The following is a 20,159-nucleotide window of genomic DNA, read 5'->3' as shown; positions in this document are numbered from 1 at the left end:
GCCTGACATTAAGAATCTCTGGCTTAATACTGGCTGGTAAAACAAAGCCAGTATTAACTCATGATTACCCAACAAGCCACCCGGCTCCAGGGCTGTTGGAAGAGTTGGATACAGCGCCAGATGATGGCGCTTCTATGAGAGCGCCATTTTCTGGGACGGCTGCGGACTGAAATCCGCAGCAGAGGCGCCCACAAACCTCGGGCTAACCTGTGCTGCGGATTCCAATCCCCAGCTGCCTAGTTGTACCCGGCTGGACACAAAAATAGGGCGAAGCCCACGTCATTTGTTTTTTAATTATTTCATGAAATAAGTGAAATAATTAAAAAAAACGGGCTTCCCTATATTTTTGGTTCCCAGCCGGGTACAAATAGGCAACTGGGGGTTGGAGGCAGCCCGTGGCTGCCAGCTGTACCTGGCTAGCATACAAAAATATGGCGAAGCCCACGTCATTTTTTTGGTGGGCAAAAAACTTCTGCATGCAGTCCTGGATGGAGTATGCTGAGCCTTGTAGTTCTGCAGCTGCTGTCTGCTCTTCTCCATACAGACAGACAGCAGCTGCAGAACTACAAGGCTCAGCATACTCCATCCAGGACTGTATGCAGAAGTTTTTTGCCCCCTGAAAAAATTATGTGGCTTCGCCATATTTTTGTATGCTAGCCAGGTACAGCAGGCAGGTACGGCTGCCCCCAACCCCCAGTTGCCTATTTGTACCCGGCTGGGAACCAAAAATAAAGGGAAGCCCTTTTTTTATTATTTCATGAATTTCATGAAATAATTAGAAAACAAATGACGTAGGCTTTGCCCCATTTTTGTGTCCAGCCAGGTACAACTAGGCAGCTGGGGATTGGAATCCGCAGCACAGGTTGGCCTGAGCTTTCTGGGCCCCACTGCTGCGATTTGCAGTCTGCAGCCGCCTCAGAAAATGGCATTTTCATAGAAGCGCCATCTTCTGGCGCTGTATCCAACTCTTCCAGCACCTGCCTGCTATACCTGGCTAGCATACAAAAATATGGCGAAGCTCACGTCCTTTTTTTGTAGCTTTTTGGCAAAAAAAAAAAAAAATGCTTCCCTGGATTTTCCATTGCCAGTGAAGGTAACACCAAGCAGTGGGGGTTAGCAGCCAGTAGCTGCTTGGATTACCCTTAGCTAGCAATACAAAAAATGCAGTGGGAGCTAACATATATTTTTTTTAATTATTTATTTAAATAACTAAAAATAAAATGGGCTTCCCTGTATTTTGATTGCTGGACATCACAGTGCTGTAAAAATAAATCTTTAAAAAAATGACGTAGCGCTCCGCGGTATTTTTGATTCTCAGCGCAGATAAAGCAGACAGCTATGGGTTGCCACCCCCATCTGCCTGCCGTTACCTTGGTTGGCAATCAAAATACAGGGAAGCCCATTAATTTTTTCTATTTAAAAAATAGTTAAAAAAAAAAAATTACGTTGGGTCCCCCCATTTTTGATAGCCAGCTAGGGTAAAGCAGACGGCTGTAGCCTGAAAACCACAGCTGGCAGCTTTACCGTGGTTGGGGATCCAATGTGGAGGTCCCCTCAGGCTCTTTTTTATAATTATTTTATAAATATTAATAATTACACAATAAAAGTAGGGGACCCCCCAAATTGGATCACCAGCCAAGGTAAAGCGGACAGCTGTGGTCTGGTATTCTCAGGGTGGGAAGGTCCATAGTTATTGGGCCTTCACAGCCTAAAAATAGCAGGCCGCAGGCACCCCAGACGTGGCGCATCCACTAGATGCGCCAATCCTGGCGCTTCACCCCAGCTCATCCCGTGCCCTGGTGCAGTGGCAAACGGGGTAATAAATCGGGTTGATACTAGCTGTAAAGTCACCTGAGATCAAGCCCAGCAGTTTGTGATGTCATGGCGTCTATTAGATGCCCAACATCATAAACTGTCAGTACTAACAAAAACAAAAAATCGACAAAAGAAATTTATTTGAAAAAACAGTCCCCAAAACATTTCCTCTTTCACCAATTTATTGTAAGAAAAAAAATAAAGGGGTCCCACGACGACTCTGGACCGTCTAGAATATGGGGGGGAGACACTCAGGGAACGTATCCCCCATTTTCTAGGAGTGCGGACCCTTCATGTGAGGAGTGTGGGTGCAATGAATCTGCACTCACTCTCCCCGGGTCCACAGCAGCAGAGTCCATGTCGTAATGGTTGCTACCAAAGCTGCAATGCCCTGCTCATGAGGTAAGGGCATGCCTAATCAGGAGAACTACTGTAGAGGAAGCTCTGCTCACTGGTATATAGGTGCTCAGAGGTAATAATAGATAAAATTAGTGAGTAACCTCGGCACTCTATATCTCCCAGACTAAGTCAGTAAGTCACAATGGATAGTAATGCAAAATCACTCTTTATTGGTCCGTATTAAGAAAATTTTTTTTTCATAAGCATATATGTTTTTGTCCAAAACAAGTTACAAATGACGTTTCGGCCTGAGCCTTCGTCAGATTGGACTTATCTGCATGTAATCATGAAAAATGACAATAATCAGTATCACATAAGAGTGAGAGAACAATAACATAAACTCGAACAATGTAGAGGTACAATTGGGATGCAGCAAAAAAATTGCAACACAGCAAGAAATGAAACACATGATACAAATGTCATAATACAGTACAAGGACAATATAGTAATGACAAATATGGGGTCAGAGTAGACTTAGACAGCTCTGGTACGAAAGAGATGTCAATCATAAAGTAACATGTGCAGTAGGTGTAGAGCTACACTATGCATGGCAGAGCTAATGGGTAGACCGACCATAGAAAAAGTAGAGAAAAAGTGGAGAAAAAGTGGAGAATAAGTGGAACATAAGAGGAGAAAAAGTGGAGAAAAAGTGGAGAAAAAAGTGGAGAAAAAGTGGAGAAAAAGTGGAGAAAAAGTGGAGAAAAAGTGGAGATTAAGAGGAGAAAAAGTGGAGAAAAAAGTGGAGAAAAAAGTGGAGAAAAAGTGGAGCATAAGAGGAGAAAAAGTGGAGAAAAAGTGGAGAAAAAAGTGGAGAAAAAGTGGAGCATAAGAGGAGAAAAAGTGGAGATTAAGAGGAGAAAAAGTGGAGAAAAAGTGGAGAAAAAGTGGAGAAAAAGTGGAGCATAAGAGGAGAAAAAGTGGAGAAAAAAGTGAAGAAAAAGTGGAGAAAAAGTGGAGCATAAGAGGAGAAAAAGTGGAGAAAAAGTGGAGAAAAAGTGGAGAAAAAGTGGAGAAAAAGTGGAGATTAAGAGGAGAAAAAGTGGAGAAAAAAGTGGAGAAAAAAGTGGAGAAAAAGTGGAGCATAAGAGGAGAAAAAGTGGAGAAAAAGTGGACAAAAAAGTGGAGAAAAAGTGGAGAAAAAGTGGAGAAAAAGTGGAGATTAAGAGGAGAAAAAGTGGAGAAAAAGTGGACAAAAAAGTGGAGAAAAAGTGGAGAAAAAGTGGAGAAAAAGTGGAGATTAAGAGGAGAAAAAGTGGAGAAAAAAGTGGAGAAAAAAGTGGAGAAAAAGTGGAGCATAAGAGGAGAAAAAGTGGAGAAAAAGTGGAGAAAAAAGTGGAGAAAAAGTGGAGCATAAGAGGAGAAAAAGTGGAGAAAAAGTGGAGAAAAAAGTGGAGAAAAAGTGGAGCATAAGAGGAGAAAAAGTGGAGATTAAGAGGAGAAAAAGTGGAGAAAAAGTGGAGAAAAAGTGGAGAAAAAGTGGAGCATAAGAGGAGAAAAAGTGGAGAAAAAAGTGAAGAAAAAGTGGAGAAAAAGTGGAGCATAAGAGGAGCATAAGAGGAGAAAAAGTGGAGAAAAAGTGGAGAAAAAGTGGAGAAAAAGTGGAGCATAAGAGGAGAAAAAGTGGAGAAAAAAGTGGAGAGAACGTGGAGAAAAAGTGGAGAAAAAGTGGAGCATAAGAGGAGAAAAAGTGGAGAAAAAGTGGAGAAAAAGTGGAGAAAAAGTGGAGCATAAGAGGAGAAAAAGTGGAGAAAAAAGTGGAGAAAACGTGGAGAAAAAGTGGAGAAAAAGTGGAGAAAAAGTGGAGCATAAGAGGAGAAAAAGTGGAGCATAAGAGGAGAAAAAGTGGAGAAAAAGTGGAGAAAAAGTGGAGCATAAGAGGAGAAAAAGTGGAGAAAAAAGTGGAGAAAAAGTGGAGAAAAAGTGGAGAAAAAGTGGAGCATAAGTGGAGAAAAAGTGGAGAAAAAGTGGAGAAAAAGTGGAGAAAAAGTGGAGCATAAGAGGAGAAAAAGTGGAGAAAAAAGTGGAGAGAACGTGGAGAAAAAGTGGAGAAAAAGTGGAGCATAAGAGGAGAAAAAGTGGAGAAAAAGTGGAGAAAAAGTGGAGCATAAGAGGAGAAAAAGTGGAGAAAAAAGTGGAGAAAAAGTGGAGAAAAAGTGGAGAAAAAGTGGAGCATAAGAGGAGAAAAAGTGGAGATTAAGAGGAGAAAAAGTGGAGAAAAAGTGGAGAAAAAGTGGAGAAAAAGTGGAGAAAAAGTGGAGAAAAAGTGGAGAAAAAAATGGAGAAAAAGTGGAGAAAAAGTGGAGAGAAAGTGGAGAAAAAAATGGAGAAAAAGTGGAACACCCTTTGGTACCTTTCATGTGGCACTAAGGGGTGCTTAGCTTTGTATTTAGCCAAAAAAATGAAAAAAAAATGACATAGGGTTCCCCCTAGTTTTGTAGCCAGCTAGGGTAAAGCAGACGGCTGCAGCCTGCAGACCACAGCTGGCAACCTCACCTTGGCTGGTAATCCAAAACTGAGGGCACCCCACGCTGTTATTTTAAATTAAATAAATAATTAAAAAAAAAAACACGTAGGGGTCCCCCAAAATTGGATCACCAGCCAAGGTAAAGCAGACAGCTGGGGCCTGATATTCTCAGACTAGGGAGGTCCATGGTTATTGGAATCTCCCCAGCCTAAAAATAGCAGGCCGCAGCCGCCCCAGAAGTGGCGCATCCATTAGATGCGCCAATCCTGGTGCTTCGCCCCAGCTCATCCCGCGCCCTGGTGCGGTGGCAAACGGGGTAATATTTGGGGTTAATACCAGATGTGTAATGTCACCTGGCATCAAGCCCTGGGGTTGGTGAGGTCAGGCGTCTATCAGATACCCGACATCACCAACCCAGTCAGTAATAAAAAAAAATAGACGACAAACACATTTTTATTTGAAAAAACACTCCCCAAAACATTCCCTCTTTAACCAATTTATTAGATTGAAAAACAAATCCAGGTCTGGTGTAATCCAAGGGGTTGCCATGACGATCCACACTGTCCCAGTCAATGAAGAGCAGGATGTTCCCCATTGACTGGGAGAGCAGTGCAGTGACCTGAGCTAACATCAATGGGTCAGCCCAGGTCACTGCAGGGGGGTGACAAGTGCTGCTGTCAGCGAGGTACATTACCTGCGCTGATCTCCAGCACACTGACAGCCCCTGTCACTGAGGTCAATGACCGGCGCCTTCACAGCAAGTATCGCGAGAGGTCCGTGACGTCACCGCTAGTCAGTCTCGGGTCGGAAGCGATAGGTGATGTGACAAGCGGCGGCCATGGAGGACAGTGACAGCGCTGAGGTCGGGATGGCGGGACTTCATCACCGCAGGTAAGCCGAGCGAGCGAGCGAGCGAGCGGGCGGGCGGGGGGGGATGGGGGGGATGGGGGGGGATGGGGGGGGGGGATGTGTGTGTGTGTGTGTGTTTGTGTATGTATGTGTACATGCCGCGGGCAGGAGGGGGCGGAGCGAGCTGAGCGGGAAAGTGTGGGCTTCCTGCACGTAACTAAGATAAACATCGGGTTACTAACCAAAGCGCTTTGCTTGGATACCCGATGTTTATCTTGGTTACCAGCTTGTGGCAGGCTGCCAGCGATGGCTCCTGCACACTGTAGCTGTAAAAAGCCCTGCTTTTTGCTGCTAGAACCGTTCTCGAACGTATCTAGAACTATCGAGCTTTTGCAAAAAGCTCGAGTTCTAGTTCGATCTAGAACATGCCCCAAAATCACTCGAGCCGCGAACTGGAGAACCACGAACCACGAACCGCGCTCAACTCTACTCATAAACCACTACCTATTACTAATCCAGTGCTTTGTGGCAGGTGTGATTTTTTGACAAATCACAGCTGTCATTAACCTCGTATAATAACCCAATTGCCAACTGCACGAGAGCAATTGAGAAGAGTCAGGTAAGCCCCAGGATTGGCACATCTAATGAATGCATCAATTCTTTGGCAGCTGCGGGCTGCTGTTTTTTGCTTGGGGAGGGCCCAATAACCATGTCTGTAGCTAATTGCTTGATCTTGGTTGGGTATTAAAATAGGGGGGCGGGTTGGATTCAAAGTCATTTTTTTAAGTTATTTATTTATTAATTTAAAAAAATCCACGTCAATTCTCTCGTATTTTGATACACAGCCAAAATAAAGCACAAAGCTGTCTGCTTTATTTGCACTAGGTATCAAAATATGGAGGAACTTACACACCATTTATTTCAAATGATTTATTTCTACGCTCCATTTTGGGGACTCAGACAGCTAGTGTGAGGGCAACCAATCACAGACACGGGTGCAGAGGATGGGGGCACTGTCTGACTGCAACCAATGATAGATGCCGTCACAGAGAGTGAGCAGGGAAGCAGTGAATATTCATAATCTTTAATGAGCGGACTCGGAAGCAGTGTGACAGCCGTGCGAAACTCATAAGTATAATTCCCCTGCTTTAAGCCCCATTTTGCTTCCTTTTTCAGCCCCCTAGCTCTTACGACCACTATTTCCTAGCACTAAAGTTTGATTCCCCATAGTCTTATATGGGGTCTCGGCTCTAGTTCGGGTGATGTCTGATCCTGAACAGGACTTTTTTTTTTTTTAAGTCCGGCCAGACCCGGCGAAACCGAACATCTGCGGGTTTGCGAACCTCTATGGCAGACATAATATGACTGCAGACTTGTGGATTTAGACCAGACAAACCTATTCACCTAAAAACTGGTATGGTAAAATTACACATTAATTATGGAAATGGACCAATATTGTTGAGTAGTAAAAAATAATTCAAACAATTCCTAACAGAAAAAAAACACTCATTAACCTAAAAAAAGGAAGAAGGAAATAAAGGAGAAGTAATATAGAAGTGGATGAAAAAAAGAGAGGGAGAGTGATTAATCCCCATATACCTCCTCACATGCCCTGCATAAATGTCATACATGACTATATTTTTTACAGAGTGGTTATAGGCCATTCATTCTAGTGCATGTTGCCTATTCTGTGATTTTATATGGAACACATTGAGGTTTATTCTGTCAAATTCCATATTAATCCATCAGAATGAAAGTGACCCTGCTTGAACAGATGCTTTATGTATACAGCTTTTCTCTTCTAGAAGAATTGCTGCTAAAAGGGTAAAGTTCTGGGCTTATGGCAGCCCAGTGAGCAGCGTATGGATGCCGGTATGACTTGGTACTAGGAGTACCACAAGGCACTGCTTTTATGGTGCCAAATACATACTGTAGCTTTGTAGATAGTTGCATCCAACATTGGAAAAACTCAAAATAATTGCACATAGCAAGTGGGAACTAAAACTGATGTTATCCTGCCATTTACAAAAATATGGCTTTCTTGTCAATGGTTTTTTTCCACTTTAACTCAATTTAATGGTCATGTTCAAGATTTGGGTTCTCTCAAGCAAACAGTGACGCAAATCAGTAGAGGGAAGATGGCTGCATACATGGTGATGCTGAAACGAGGAGGGATTTTGCCGTCACCGCAGAGACTGCAGAGTTAAAGACGGCTGGGAGTTAACAGCTTTGTCCTGTAGAGTAGTAATTAGTGTATTTGCCACCGCTTTTGATGACTTGCTGACCTACAGCCTTAAGCCCAGCATCAGAAAGCAAATGACTGATTGATTCAATTACCGTGCTGTCTTCGCCCTCACCATCCCTTCTGTGATGGTGCTGGACACTCTATATTAATGATGCTCCAGGCTGCTCCTTCTAAGTCTCTTCTGATAATGAACTGTTTGATGTCTGCTGTTATTTGTGCTCTGTTTATGAAGATACACACGTGCCAAGGTGTTCTGGTCATAATCTGGAGTTTATATTTTAATTAATATTATCACCAAAGCTTCTAAAGCACCAATTGTCTTCTTCACTTTTTGCTACTAATAAGACTCATCAGAAAAAAACCTTCTTTTATTCATCCTAGAATGTTTTCCAATAATCCTCAACAACTCAGTGACCATTAAACTATCGAAAGCTAATAATTATTGCAATTTAATTCCATCATAGCAATGTAATCATGTGAACCAGTAAAAGAAATGCACCAATACCCAGTGTGGTCACTAATGGATTTCTTCAATACGGCTCCTATTTTTCTTTTACCATTCGACTCCTACTTTCTCCAGTCACAATTACTATATAACACATAACAGTAAGTGACGATGACATGTTTAAGGCTCACGCTGCGTCTACTGGATAGACCCATATTCCTAGATCGGAGCTGAATACATCAAGAAACCAAACTATTCCAGCGCCTGCAGCATTTGACAGAAGATAGGTAAGTTGTTATATTGAAGAATTACATTGTAAATTTAACAAATTACTAAATTTTAGTATATTCTGGTGCCTGGATGTGAAAGTAAGAGAAAATGGGAAAAAACTAAAACTAATGTTTGACACTGTGAAGAGTATGAAATTGAGCAGGAGAAGGCCGGCAAATGTGAGACTGGAGGCAAGAATGTGAAATGGCCATTTGTGCTGCTGATTTCCTTCCTTTATATATATAGCTTATTAGTTAATGCACTATTAGCCTCCCAGTCCTGGTACTGATCTGTAAAAGTCAATGTGACTATTACAATTACTTTTCTGAATTCCTTGCCAGACCTCTCATGCTATGAAACTAAGTATGGAAATGTGAAGAAAGAGATGAAGCATAGATGAAATGGTAAGTGAGCCATAATCAGAGATTGGAAAGACTGGGGAGGAGAACTATCGGTGCCAGTAAATAAGGTAGTTTATATAAATTGGGACTGACATTGTATGTTACAGTAAGGGTCCATTTACATTAGCAAATGTGCGACACTTACCGACCGCTGATCGGTGGTCATATTACATTGCCTGTTTATACAGGTAGACCGCACTCCGATGTGCCCTGAACGATCTGTAATCAATCATTCATGGCGCGTTGGCCGTCATTATTCTCGGTAGCATAAGTCCTGTTTACACAAGATGATGCACTACCTAGAATGCTGACTTTTAGGGTATGTGCACACACTGCAGATTTAGTGCAAACATTTTCTGCATCAAATCTGCACATTCTGGCAGAAAAAAAGCACCGAAAAATGCATGTGTTTTTGGTGCGTTTTTTTTCCATGCATTTTTTATGAAGTCAATGGGTAGAAGGGCTAAAAAACGCTGGAGAAAACATCCCAACAATTGACATGCTGTAGATTTTTCCTGCACCAAAATCTGCACTAAATCTGTACAGAAAAAAAGGAACCTGCACATAGCACTTTAGAAATCTCATAGACTTTGCTGGCTTCAGGATAACAATGCAGATTTTGGTGCAGATTTTTCAAAAAACGCATCGTGTGCACATAGCCTTAATCTTGGTTAAAACTTGTTTCACCCAACTAATTAGTATTTCACTCATTCTATGGGTGATTGTCAGCATGTCCACATTGCAAGATTATCATGAAAAGGAGCCCTCGTTGATGATAATCTTGCAGTGTAAATGCAACTTAACCCAATTCACTTCTACAAGGGAAGAGAAAACAACCGGAGGATAAGTCAGTAAAGACATTTAGAGATTTAAGGCCAATGTGGAATACTTACTCCTGACATAGGGGTGTAGGCAGGAGGAGGGCTGTGTCCAATTTCACTCTGATAGGAAAGAAAATGGGATGATGGAAATAAGAATGAGAAGAATTCATGAGCTGTATGAGCTAGTAAGAAAAACGCATGCAGCAAAGTGATGCCAACTCCTACTTATGGGTGCATGTATATACCATATCATTCTAGATAGTACACACTATGGAAAGGTCTTTTCCAAATGAAGGTTACATGACACTATAGAATCGCTCAAAGTCTGCAAAATCAAGTAAATTCATTTTAAGGTGAATAAAAATACTCGACATGGGAGAAGGCAAAGCAGTCAGGGAACCATTAGAAATGTTTTTATGCCGTAACATTGAATTTTCCTGGGGTACCAGAAGGAGTTTCCATATGGTACAAAAGTTGAAAATCACTGGTTTAGAGTCTTGATAGAGAGATTATTGCATTTCAGATATGAATTTTGCCAATAAATACAGATTTTATAAGTAAGCTGCCAATCATGAAATATCTAAAACCATTCATTTTAATTTGCAATTGTTGAAAACATTCAAAAGATTTATATCCATTTACAACCTACATAAACCAGACATTGGTGCGATGACAGAGGTATGGTGTATGTCATAGCTGGCTCCCAATGGAGTCCACACATGTCATGGACATTGCTGGGTATACATTCCAGGAACCTATAAGCACATACAGTTAGGTCCAGAAATATTTGGACAGTGACACAAGTTTTGTTATTTTAGCTGTTTACAAAAACATGTTCAGAAATACAATTATATATAATATGGGCTGAAAGTGCACACTCCCAGCTGCAATATGAGAGTTTTCACATCCAAATCGAAGAAAGGGTTTAGGAATCATAGCTCTGTAATGCATAGCCTCCTCTTTTTCAAGGGACCAAAAGTAATTGGACAAGGGACTCTAAGAGCTGCAATTAACTCTGAAGGCGTCTCCCTCGTTAACCTGTAATCAATGAAGTAGTTAAAAGGTCTGGGGTTGATTACAGGTGTGTGGTTTTGCATTTGGAAGCTGTTGCTGTGACCAGACAACATGCGGTCTAAGGAACTCTCAATTGAGGTGAAGCAGAACATCCTGAGGCTGAAAAAAAGAAAAAATCCATCAGAGAGATAGCAGACATGCTTGGAGTAGCAAAATCAACAGTCGGGTACATTCTGAGAAAAAAGGAATTGACTGGTGAGCTTGGGAACTCAAAAAGGCCTGGGTGTCCACGGATGACAACAGTGGTGGATGATCGCCGCATACTTTCTTTGGTGAAGAAGAACCCATTCACAACATCAACTGAAGTCCAGAACACTCTCAGTGAAGTAGGTGTATCTGTCTCTAAGTCAACAGTAAAGAGAAGACTCCATGAAAGCAAATACAAAGGGTTCACATCTAGATGCAAACCATTCATCAATTCCAAAAATAGACAGGCCAGAGTTAAATTTGCTGAAAAACACCTCATGAAGCCAGCTCAGTTCTGGAAAAGTATTCTATGGACAGATGAGACAAAGATCAACCTGTATCAGAATGATGGGAAGAAAAAAGTTTGGAGAAGAAAGGGAACGGCACATGATCCAAGGCACACCACATCCTCTGTAAAACATGGTGGAGGCAACGTGATGGCATGGGCATGCATGGCTTTCAATGGCACTGGGTCACTTGTGTTTATTGATGACATAACAGCAGACAAGAGTAGCCGGATGAATTCTGAAGTGTACCGGGATATACTTTCTGCCCAGATTCAGCCAAATGCCGCAAAGTTGATTGGACGGCGCTTCATAGTACAGATGGACAATGACCCCAAGCATACAGCCAAAGCTACCCAGGAGTTCATGAGTGCTAAAAAGTGGAACATTCTGCAATGGCCAAGTCAATCACCAGATCTTAACCCAATTGAGCATGCATTTCACTTGCTCAAATCCAGACTTAAGACGGAAAGACCCACAAACAAGCAAGACCTGAAGGCTGCGGCTGTAAAGCCTGGCAAAGCATTAAGAAGGAGGAAACCCAGCGTTTGGTGATGTCCATGGGTTCCAGACTTAAGGCAGTGATTGCCTCCAAAGGATTCGCAACAAAATATTGAAAATAAAAATATTTTGTTTGGGTTTGGTTTATTTGTCCAATTACTTTTGACCTCCTAAAATGTGGAGCGTTTGTAAAGAAATGTGTACAATTCCTACAATTTCTATCAGATATTTTTGTTCAAACCTTCAAATTAAACGTTACAATCTGCACTTGAATTCTGTTGTAGAGGTTTCATTTCAAATCCAATGTGGTGGCATGCAGAGCCCAACTCGCGAAAATTGTGTCACTGTCCAAATATTTCTGGACCTAACTGTATTGCACGTTTTTCTGTCCATTAAGTAGACACCCCTTTGGGTTGCTCTGTAAAGACATTATGGTGCACTATTCACATGATCCAGCACTGTCTACAGTAGTGTTCCTCAACTCTAGTCCTCAGGGCCTACCAACAGATTAGGTTTTCAGGATTTTGTTAGTATTGCATAGGTGATGGAATTATTTATGTGCAATACTGTGAAAATCCTGAAAACATGATCTGTTGGTGGGCCTTGAGGACTGGAGTTGAGAAACACTGGTCTACAGTCTTCCTTCTGTGTCTCTCTTAGGCCCCCTTCACACCTTCAGTGATTCTTGTGTGTATATTGCAGCTTTTATATGTACCGGAATCATGGACAAACACAGACCCATTAAAGTCAATGGGTCTGCGCACACATCAGTGATTTCTCACTAACATGTTACTGTGTGGCGTACATGCGTGTCCATGTGCTCCGTACGGAGAGAAGTCCTTTTTTCTCCGGCATCAATGATCTCCCATGGACAAAACAATGGTGTAATCTGTGAAACATGTACCAGAAAAACACGTACATTTATTTCTAAACTCTTTTGTCTCCAGCAATGCTGTCTTCAGCCGCCGCTGTCTCCTGCTTCCAGGCTGGCTAAATATACTCATTAATATTCACTGCACAGCCGACCCGGAAGTAGCTGCACCAGTGAGACAGCAGCGCCCATACACAGCATCGCGGGACACCTCAGCACCAAGGAGAGCAGTGGCGTGGACAGATGAGTATAAGTGCCTGATCTTCGAGTATTATCACGGATAGCACATGGAGATCACACGTGTGCCAAAATCACGACACATGGAGGGACATAAGCACCTTTATCACGTCAGTGAAAAACATGTGTTTTTCACTCACGTGTGAAGGGAGCCTAAGGCTGAGTTCACACTGCCGTATTTTCTCCATCGAAGAAAAACTGTCCAATTCAGCTGATCAGTTTCTGGGTGTGGTATCTGGGTTTTTGGGGGGAGGAGGAAAGGAAAAAAAAGAATATTCTTCTTTTCTCTATTCTGTCAATCCGTGAAAATCAGACCACACTCAGATTTCCGATTTTTTTCACGGCCCAAAGACTTGAATAGCCAACTGCAATATTATTCTGGGAGGCAAATCATGCATGCTGCAATTTATTTCCTTGGATAATTCAGTCCAAGAAAAAAATATGATACGTGCAGTGTCTCACTGAATCCAATTGGTACGGGTACGATTTGTTTTTTGACGGATAGCACTCGGACCGAAAATATGGTTGTCTGCAGGAGCCCTTATTGCCCCTCTCATTTCCACAGCCTAGTTATAGCTACATAGAAATAATGTCCAAAATATAGCAGCTAACGTCCCCCCAGGGTCACTTGTAGGCACTGGTCTACCATGCGTATAGGTAATGCAGCACTGGTCACAAGGTAACTATCAGACAGCAGGAGAAAAGCAGGTTTAAATACCGCGCCAAACCACAGGAGTCCAGATTAAGTTAGTAAATCTCTTTTCTTTATTTTCACAGGTCTACGCGTTTCAAGGACATATCCGTCCTCTTCCTCAGGACAAAATGCAGAGAATAGTTAGTATTCTCTGCATTTTGTCCTGAGGAAGAGGACGGATATGTCCTTGAAACGCGTAGACCTGTGAAAATAAAGAAAAGAGATTTACTAACTTCATCTGGACTCCTGTGGTTTGGCGCGGTATTTAAACCTGCTTTTCTCCTGCTGTCTGAAATCACTCCGTGTTGCGGGACTGCCGCCTTCCACGTTACTTTCATGCTGTCAAAGGGGTTGTGACTGGCACAACCGCATCAGGTGAGTGTTCCTGCTATACATTCACCTCCCATTGCTATACCGGGTAAGACCCTATTTGCGCCCTTTCTTCCCACAGTTTTTTCGCTCACAAGGTAACTATAGTATGCCAAATGGCCATCATGTGGTCAATGCAAACATTAGAGGAATGATTCCATTGTAATATCACTATATTATAGTTCGCACTATAGGCAATAGTCATTGTAGTAGATACAAAATATTCTAGACTGCGTATTCCATTTTATATTTTGTCACTGCCAAACATTTAGTGTAAACAATAGAATATGTATATTTGATATAGGCCTGTAATGTGTAACTACATTCAGCTGCATCTGACAGCAAATCTAAAACACGGGGAGATTCCAGCCATCTCCCGACTGCCTGTGCTGACAAGGATTGAAGGCACTAACCTATGGAACCCGCATCAAGTCATCCTACAACAAACATGACAGTAATAGACATTTCCCTTGGCTTGACATTAGGATCCTGGAATACTAAGTACAGCTCCATTCAAATCTAATTTATTGCTATCTGAGCTTGATGTTTTGCATTCTCTTTAATGCTTTCATGTCAAAACACAAGTCTCCGATTCCAGTAGTTGCCAAATCAATATGCAGGAAGGACCACTCTGGGAATTAAAAGTAAGTGCTATATAATAACATGATGCATCAAATGCTATAGTGAAAAGCTGCACAGGATTTATGAAATCATGATTTACGAACCTGTGACTTGTAATACTGTTTTGTTCAGTTATTGTTGCTTCTATCTATACAGTAGTATTAACATAAGGCTCTGCATTACGTTCATCTTTGAATTATGCTCACCCCTGCACTAGGCTCACCCCTGCATTAGGTTCACCCCTGCATTAGGCTCACCCCTGCATTAGGTTCCCCTTTGCATGAGGTTCACCCCTGAATTAGGTTCACCCCTGCATTAGGTCCACCCCTGCATTAGGTCCACCCCTGTATTAGGTTCATCCATGCATTAGGTTCACCCCTGCATTAGGTTCACCCCTGCATTAGGTCCACCCCTGCATTAGGTCCACCCCTGTATTAGGTTCATCCATGCATTAGGTTCACCCCTGCATTAGGTTCACCCCTGCATTAGGTCCACCCCTGCATTAGGTCCACCCCTGTATTAGGTTCATCCATGCATTAGGTTCACCCCTGCATTAGGTTCACCCCTGAGTTAGGTTCACCCCTGTATTAGGTTCATCCATGCATTAGGTCCACCCCTTCATTAGGTTCACTCTTGCATTAGGTTCACCCCTGTATTAGGTCCACCCTTGCATTAGGTTCACCCCTGAGTTAGGTTCACCCCTGTATTAGGTTCATCTATGCATTAGGTTCATCCATGCATTAGGTTCACTCCTGCATTAGGTCCACCCCTGTATTAGGTTCCCCCCTGTATTAGGTTCATCCATGTATTAGGTCCACTCCTGCATTAGGTCCACCCCTGTATTAGGTTCATCCATGTATTAGGTTCATCCATGCATTAGGTTCACCCCTGCATTAGGTTCACTCTTGCATTAGGTTCACCCCTGTATTAGGTCCACCCTTGCATTAGGTTCACCCCTGAGTTAGGTTCACCCCTGTATTAGGTTCATCCATGCATTAGGTTCATCCATGCATTAGGTTCACTCCTGCATTAGGTTCACCCCTGTATTAGGTTCACCCCTGTATTAGGTTCATCCATGCATTAGGTTCACTCCTGCATTAGGTCCACCCCTGTATTAGGTTCATCCATGTATTAGGATGTCGACAGCTACACCGGATGTGCGTCACTTTCAATTTGACCCCACCAACATCGCACCTGCGATGTCGTAGTGTGCAAAGTGCCCCTTAGTGGCTGTCAGTCATTACTGACTCTGCCATTATCAGCACTTTTCACACTAACTTGCTTGATGGTGGGGGGTGCACTCTGGACCCTCAATTCCTCTCGATGGAGCTTTAAAACTGGAATCCATCTTCAGTCACCTCTATCCGGTGACTCTTGCTGATCCGAGGTTCTGTGCATCTAGGCCCTCTGCGGTTACGCCCGACAGTCCCTGTATGGGTGTTCACTCAAGGTCGCGTTGCAGGGGAGTCCGGTGCACGGTCCAGTGGGTCCACTCCCAGGACTATCGTTACATCAAAGAGGAGTAGAGGAGGATAATTACTTCACAAGATCTAGACTCTATGCTTCTCTTAATACATCCAAAATTTGTTTTTGCTGCTGCATCATACTGTTGACCTATGTGTAGTCTGTGATCTATTAGTATGCCCAAGTCTTTTTTACACAAGCTGTTGCTTAATTCTATTCCTCCCATTCTGTAGATTTTATTTTCACTTTTGGTGCCAATAATTTGACAAAATTCTTTTTTTTTTTTTTTCAGAATACACAATTTTACAATTGTTGAATCAAAAAAGAGCTGCAAAAGTTAAACAAATAAATGTTTATCCCACAGCTCACTGACCTGCCACCACTATCGCCCATTGTCCGGGCTTTCTCTTCTTTCTCTTTCCCCATCAAAAGCATCCTTTTTGGAATGCTTCAATCTCAGACGCAGCTCTCAGTCATGACGAGGCCTTTGAATTTCCTGTCTGCATCCATGTAGGCACTGTCTAGGTTTGGGGCAACACATGTTCTAACCACATGGTGACATCATGACGTGCACAGTGATGACGTGGCATGCGGAGATGTCAGGGGCCTAGCTGTGCTGGAAGCCATAACCCAAAAAAGATGTGCGTGACAGGGGAAGGCGAAAACAAGAATCCTGTAGAAGCAGACAGCAGGCTCTTGGGGTAATGTGACAGGTGAGCGATGAGGTGACTATTTTTCTTTTTACACTCTACATTTCTTTTTCACTGGGGTCTAGAAGGACACCAGAGCATAATAAGAAACATTCATTTCATATTGAATAACTTTAATGCAATTCAAATTTCCCAGAATAATTCTCATGGTTTTTCAAATTTCAATCTCTGCAGATTCAATTAACTCTAATTGTTACCATTCTCATTAGTACCCAATGAGGCTCACAATCTAATTTCCTAATCATGTAATATATCAGAAATCTGATATCTGAGAGCATGTGGAAGGTGAGTTTTCTAACTCCTTAGTCTGTGGGGTAACCTGGAGTCATGGGGACTCAGCCTTCCAACATGGGTGCTGTGGGGTATCGGGTTGCCCACACTGCTGGTGCACTGTCACTTCGGCTGTGGTTGGCGCATTGTGCCGCAACTTTAAGACTATGTAAAGTTATGGACCCACTGAGAGGTGTGCCGTGACGTGGCAGTGGGCTTCATACAGTCTGATCTGAATGTTAAACTAAGAACCTCATGTTCAGTTGTATAAATTTTAGCCTAGCGGCACTAGATCACCGTATAATTTTTGGATGTGCGGTCCATGTCTTTTTCTACAGCTATGTTATATCAGAATGTATTTGAAATGTTTGAAGAAACTGAAATACCATAAAAAAAATCCATGCAAACATGTAGAACATACAAATTCTACGAACTCTATGCTATGAGGATGTATTCTAACAGGAGTGAGGGATGGTTAGTGATTATTCCTCACTGACATTAATAATGATGCTGTGAATTATAAAAAATATATGGCTTATTGATTCAATGCGTTTCGATGCTGCCTCGCTTCTTCAGCGGGAAAAAGAAAAAACACAATTTTTTCCTGATGAAGAAGCAAAGCAGCTTCGAAACGCATGTAATCAATAAACCACATTTTTTTGAATAACGCACAGCGCCATTATTAACTGGCAGCGCGGAATAGCCATTAATCATCCCTCTCTCCTACTTATCGGCTCTTTGAGTCTGCAGCAGCCGAGGTTCGCACATATGATCATTTATATATATATTTTTTTCTCGGCTAAAACCCATTTTGCTGTTCTTCCCTCCTAGCACTCGTCAATCGCCATGTTGCCCACGATAAAAAACTGTAGTCATAGTACACTAATACTACACAGAAAATAGCATAGATAGAACCATACAGCTCTGGGATGTACATTACCCAGTGCTACATTACAACCACATTTACAATATGTTGATTGCTGAAGTCAAAGGCTTCGAATATAGTAGGACGAAATACATAACATTCTCTATATTGTGCTATGACACAGTATTACACAGCTGATAAAGCAGCACAGAGTCCAAAAAAAAGACCTCAAGCAGAAAACCCTTTCAAGTGTGTCTTTGCTCATAAAATTATTTCCCAGACAGAACTGATGTTTGCTCAGGCTGAAATGTTTCTCATTTCCCTCACCACATATATTTAATAACAATGAATGCCAATGAAGTATCAGCAAGGCTTCCCTCGCTGGTACCCCAAGACAAAGCAATGCACCTCCAAAATACTGAAGTCAATAGCAGCACTGTCTTATCGCTAGATTATTGGGGGGGTTACAGCCATGTGCTTTTTATTATTGCCTTTCAGAGTTCCCTCATTTGATACCTCCCTGGTTGTCTTGTGGCTTTCAGTCCCAGGTACATGGCTGAGTTTGCTCCATGACTTCAGGCTCCAGAGGAGAGAAATGTCGGAGACAGCAATAAATGTAAATAAACATCATTTATTGACTTTATGAAGATGATTTTCCCTTTTTTGGTCTGTCGGTTTTAGAGTAGCTGACAGTGAACAAGGAAGCCACTTTCAGAGATCGGTATCATTAGTAATAATTGGTGTTTTCTGATGGTTGGAAGCGTAATAAGCTGCATGGCTTAATATCTACAACTGAAAGCTATTTTTACACCATTTCAGCGATGGAGGTTAAAAGAGTTACATAGTTAAATAGCTGAAAAAAGACAAATGTCCATAAAATTCAACTGAGGAATGGAAAATGATAAAGGCAATGGAAAATCTGTACAACCATAACGGATGATCCAGTTTGCACTTTAAAGCAAACCTGTGAGGTTTAATAATGCTATTAGCCTGTAAATATAGATTTAATCTACAGGTTAATAGTGTTATTAAGGTGGCAACCCAGCAGCAGTACTGAAAGTGCAGCACCCAGGAGAAAATTAATTTTATTTTTTCCTAGAGCCACCGGCTTTCAGTCATGCAGCCATGTCTGGGGCAATTACAGGAACCACTCACAGAACTGAGAACAGCAGCTGTAATTAGGTAATAACTGACAGCTAGCTCTGTACTGATGCATTGTAGAGTGTGCTGTCAGTCAGTACCGGGGCATGCATATAACAGGCACTCTCAGTGCTGGGAGCTGTGACTGTAATTTTTTTGGGCAAGCCTGCATGACTGAAATCTGCTCCTGGGAGGAAAAAAAGTTAATTTTCTCCTTGGTGCCGCACTTTCAGAATTGTAGCTGATTTAATATAATGATTCCTATATACAGAACATTCTGTATTGTTCTGCTATGCTCTCCTGCAGAGCTGGTATATATTTGCTTATGATGCAGAGCATTTTGCAGGATGAATGCTCTGCTGGTTGTTTCACAGCACTGGGTTTCACGCTGGTCCTGGGAGGTGATCACACAGAAGCTTCTCGTCCCCGGTGATTGCTCTGCTTGATTAGGGAGCATGTTAGCTCGGACGTCGCCAGTCGTACTTCCTGTTTACTGTTGTGCTGTTGGCTCCCGTGGTGCTCAGTGTTCTGGTCTTGGTCTTTCCAGACAGTTTCTGTTGTGACTACCTGGCTTCTGACCTTAGATTTCCTCCTGACCACATCCCAGCCTGCTCCCTCTATTTTGTATGTGCTCTCCTGGAACTCAGACTTTTGTCTCGTCTCTGTCTGCCCCCATGTATTGTTGTGTTCCCTCCTGGTTTATGATGTCGGCCTGTCTGACTACTTCTCCATTTATTGCATACTAGTAATGTCTAGCGCCACCTTGTGACAGTCATCACAGAAGGATAGATAGATAGATGGACAGATAGCCAGATAAATAGAACGAATAGGTAGATAGATAGATAGAGGAATAGATGGATATGTGCCGTCCCCGTGCCAGCAGCCGGCGCTGCTCGGATCCGGGCCTTCAGGGGTGGTGGCTCGAGGGTCTCCGGACCCGGGGGTCTCGCGGACACACCGAATAAATGGGGGGGACATATATGTACAGGCTGGGGCGTATTAAGTTAGTGACACCACCCACGGTGTGTGGTGAGGTGGGACACCACCGCTGCTGTTACGGGGAATCTGGGGGAGATGTTGTACAGCAAGTTGTTAACCGCTCCGCGGGCAGGGATGGTGGCCCCGAGACCCGGTTGGAGTGTGCAGGGGATGGCAACCGCAGGG

General features: G+C 42.6%; 1 protein-coding gene across 2 annotated transcripts in view; it reads right to left on the bottom strand.

The window, feature by feature from the left end:
• Positions 1 to 20,159, bottom strand: part of ERBB4 (erb-b2 receptor tyrosine kinase 4) — a 1,420,891-nt gene that overhangs the window by 29,358 nt on the left and 1,371,374 nt on the right. The window contains exon 26 of one of the 2 annotated variants that reach the window (XM_075317538.1): positions 9,782 to 9,829. The exons of the other annotated variant lie outside the window; for it this stretch is intronic. Within the exon in view, the coding sequence (XP_075173653.1) occupies positions 9,782 to 9,829 (48 nt within the window). The remainder of the gene's footprint in view (positions 1 to 9,781; positions 9,830 to 20,159) is intronic. 2 annotated transcript variants of the gene reach the window in all.

This window comes from Anomaloglossus baeobatrachus, chromosome 7, assembly GCF_048569485.1.
Source record: "Anomaloglossus baeobatrachus isolate aAnoBae1 chromosome 7, aAnoBae1.hap1, whole genome shotgun sequence".
Taxonomy (NCBI): domain Eukaryota; kingdom Metazoa; phylum Chordata; class Amphibia; order Anura; family Aromobatidae; genus Anomaloglossus; species Anomaloglossus baeobatrachus.
Note: the sequence above shows the minus strand (reverse complement) of the source record. Positions and strands in the feature narration are given on the sequence as shown.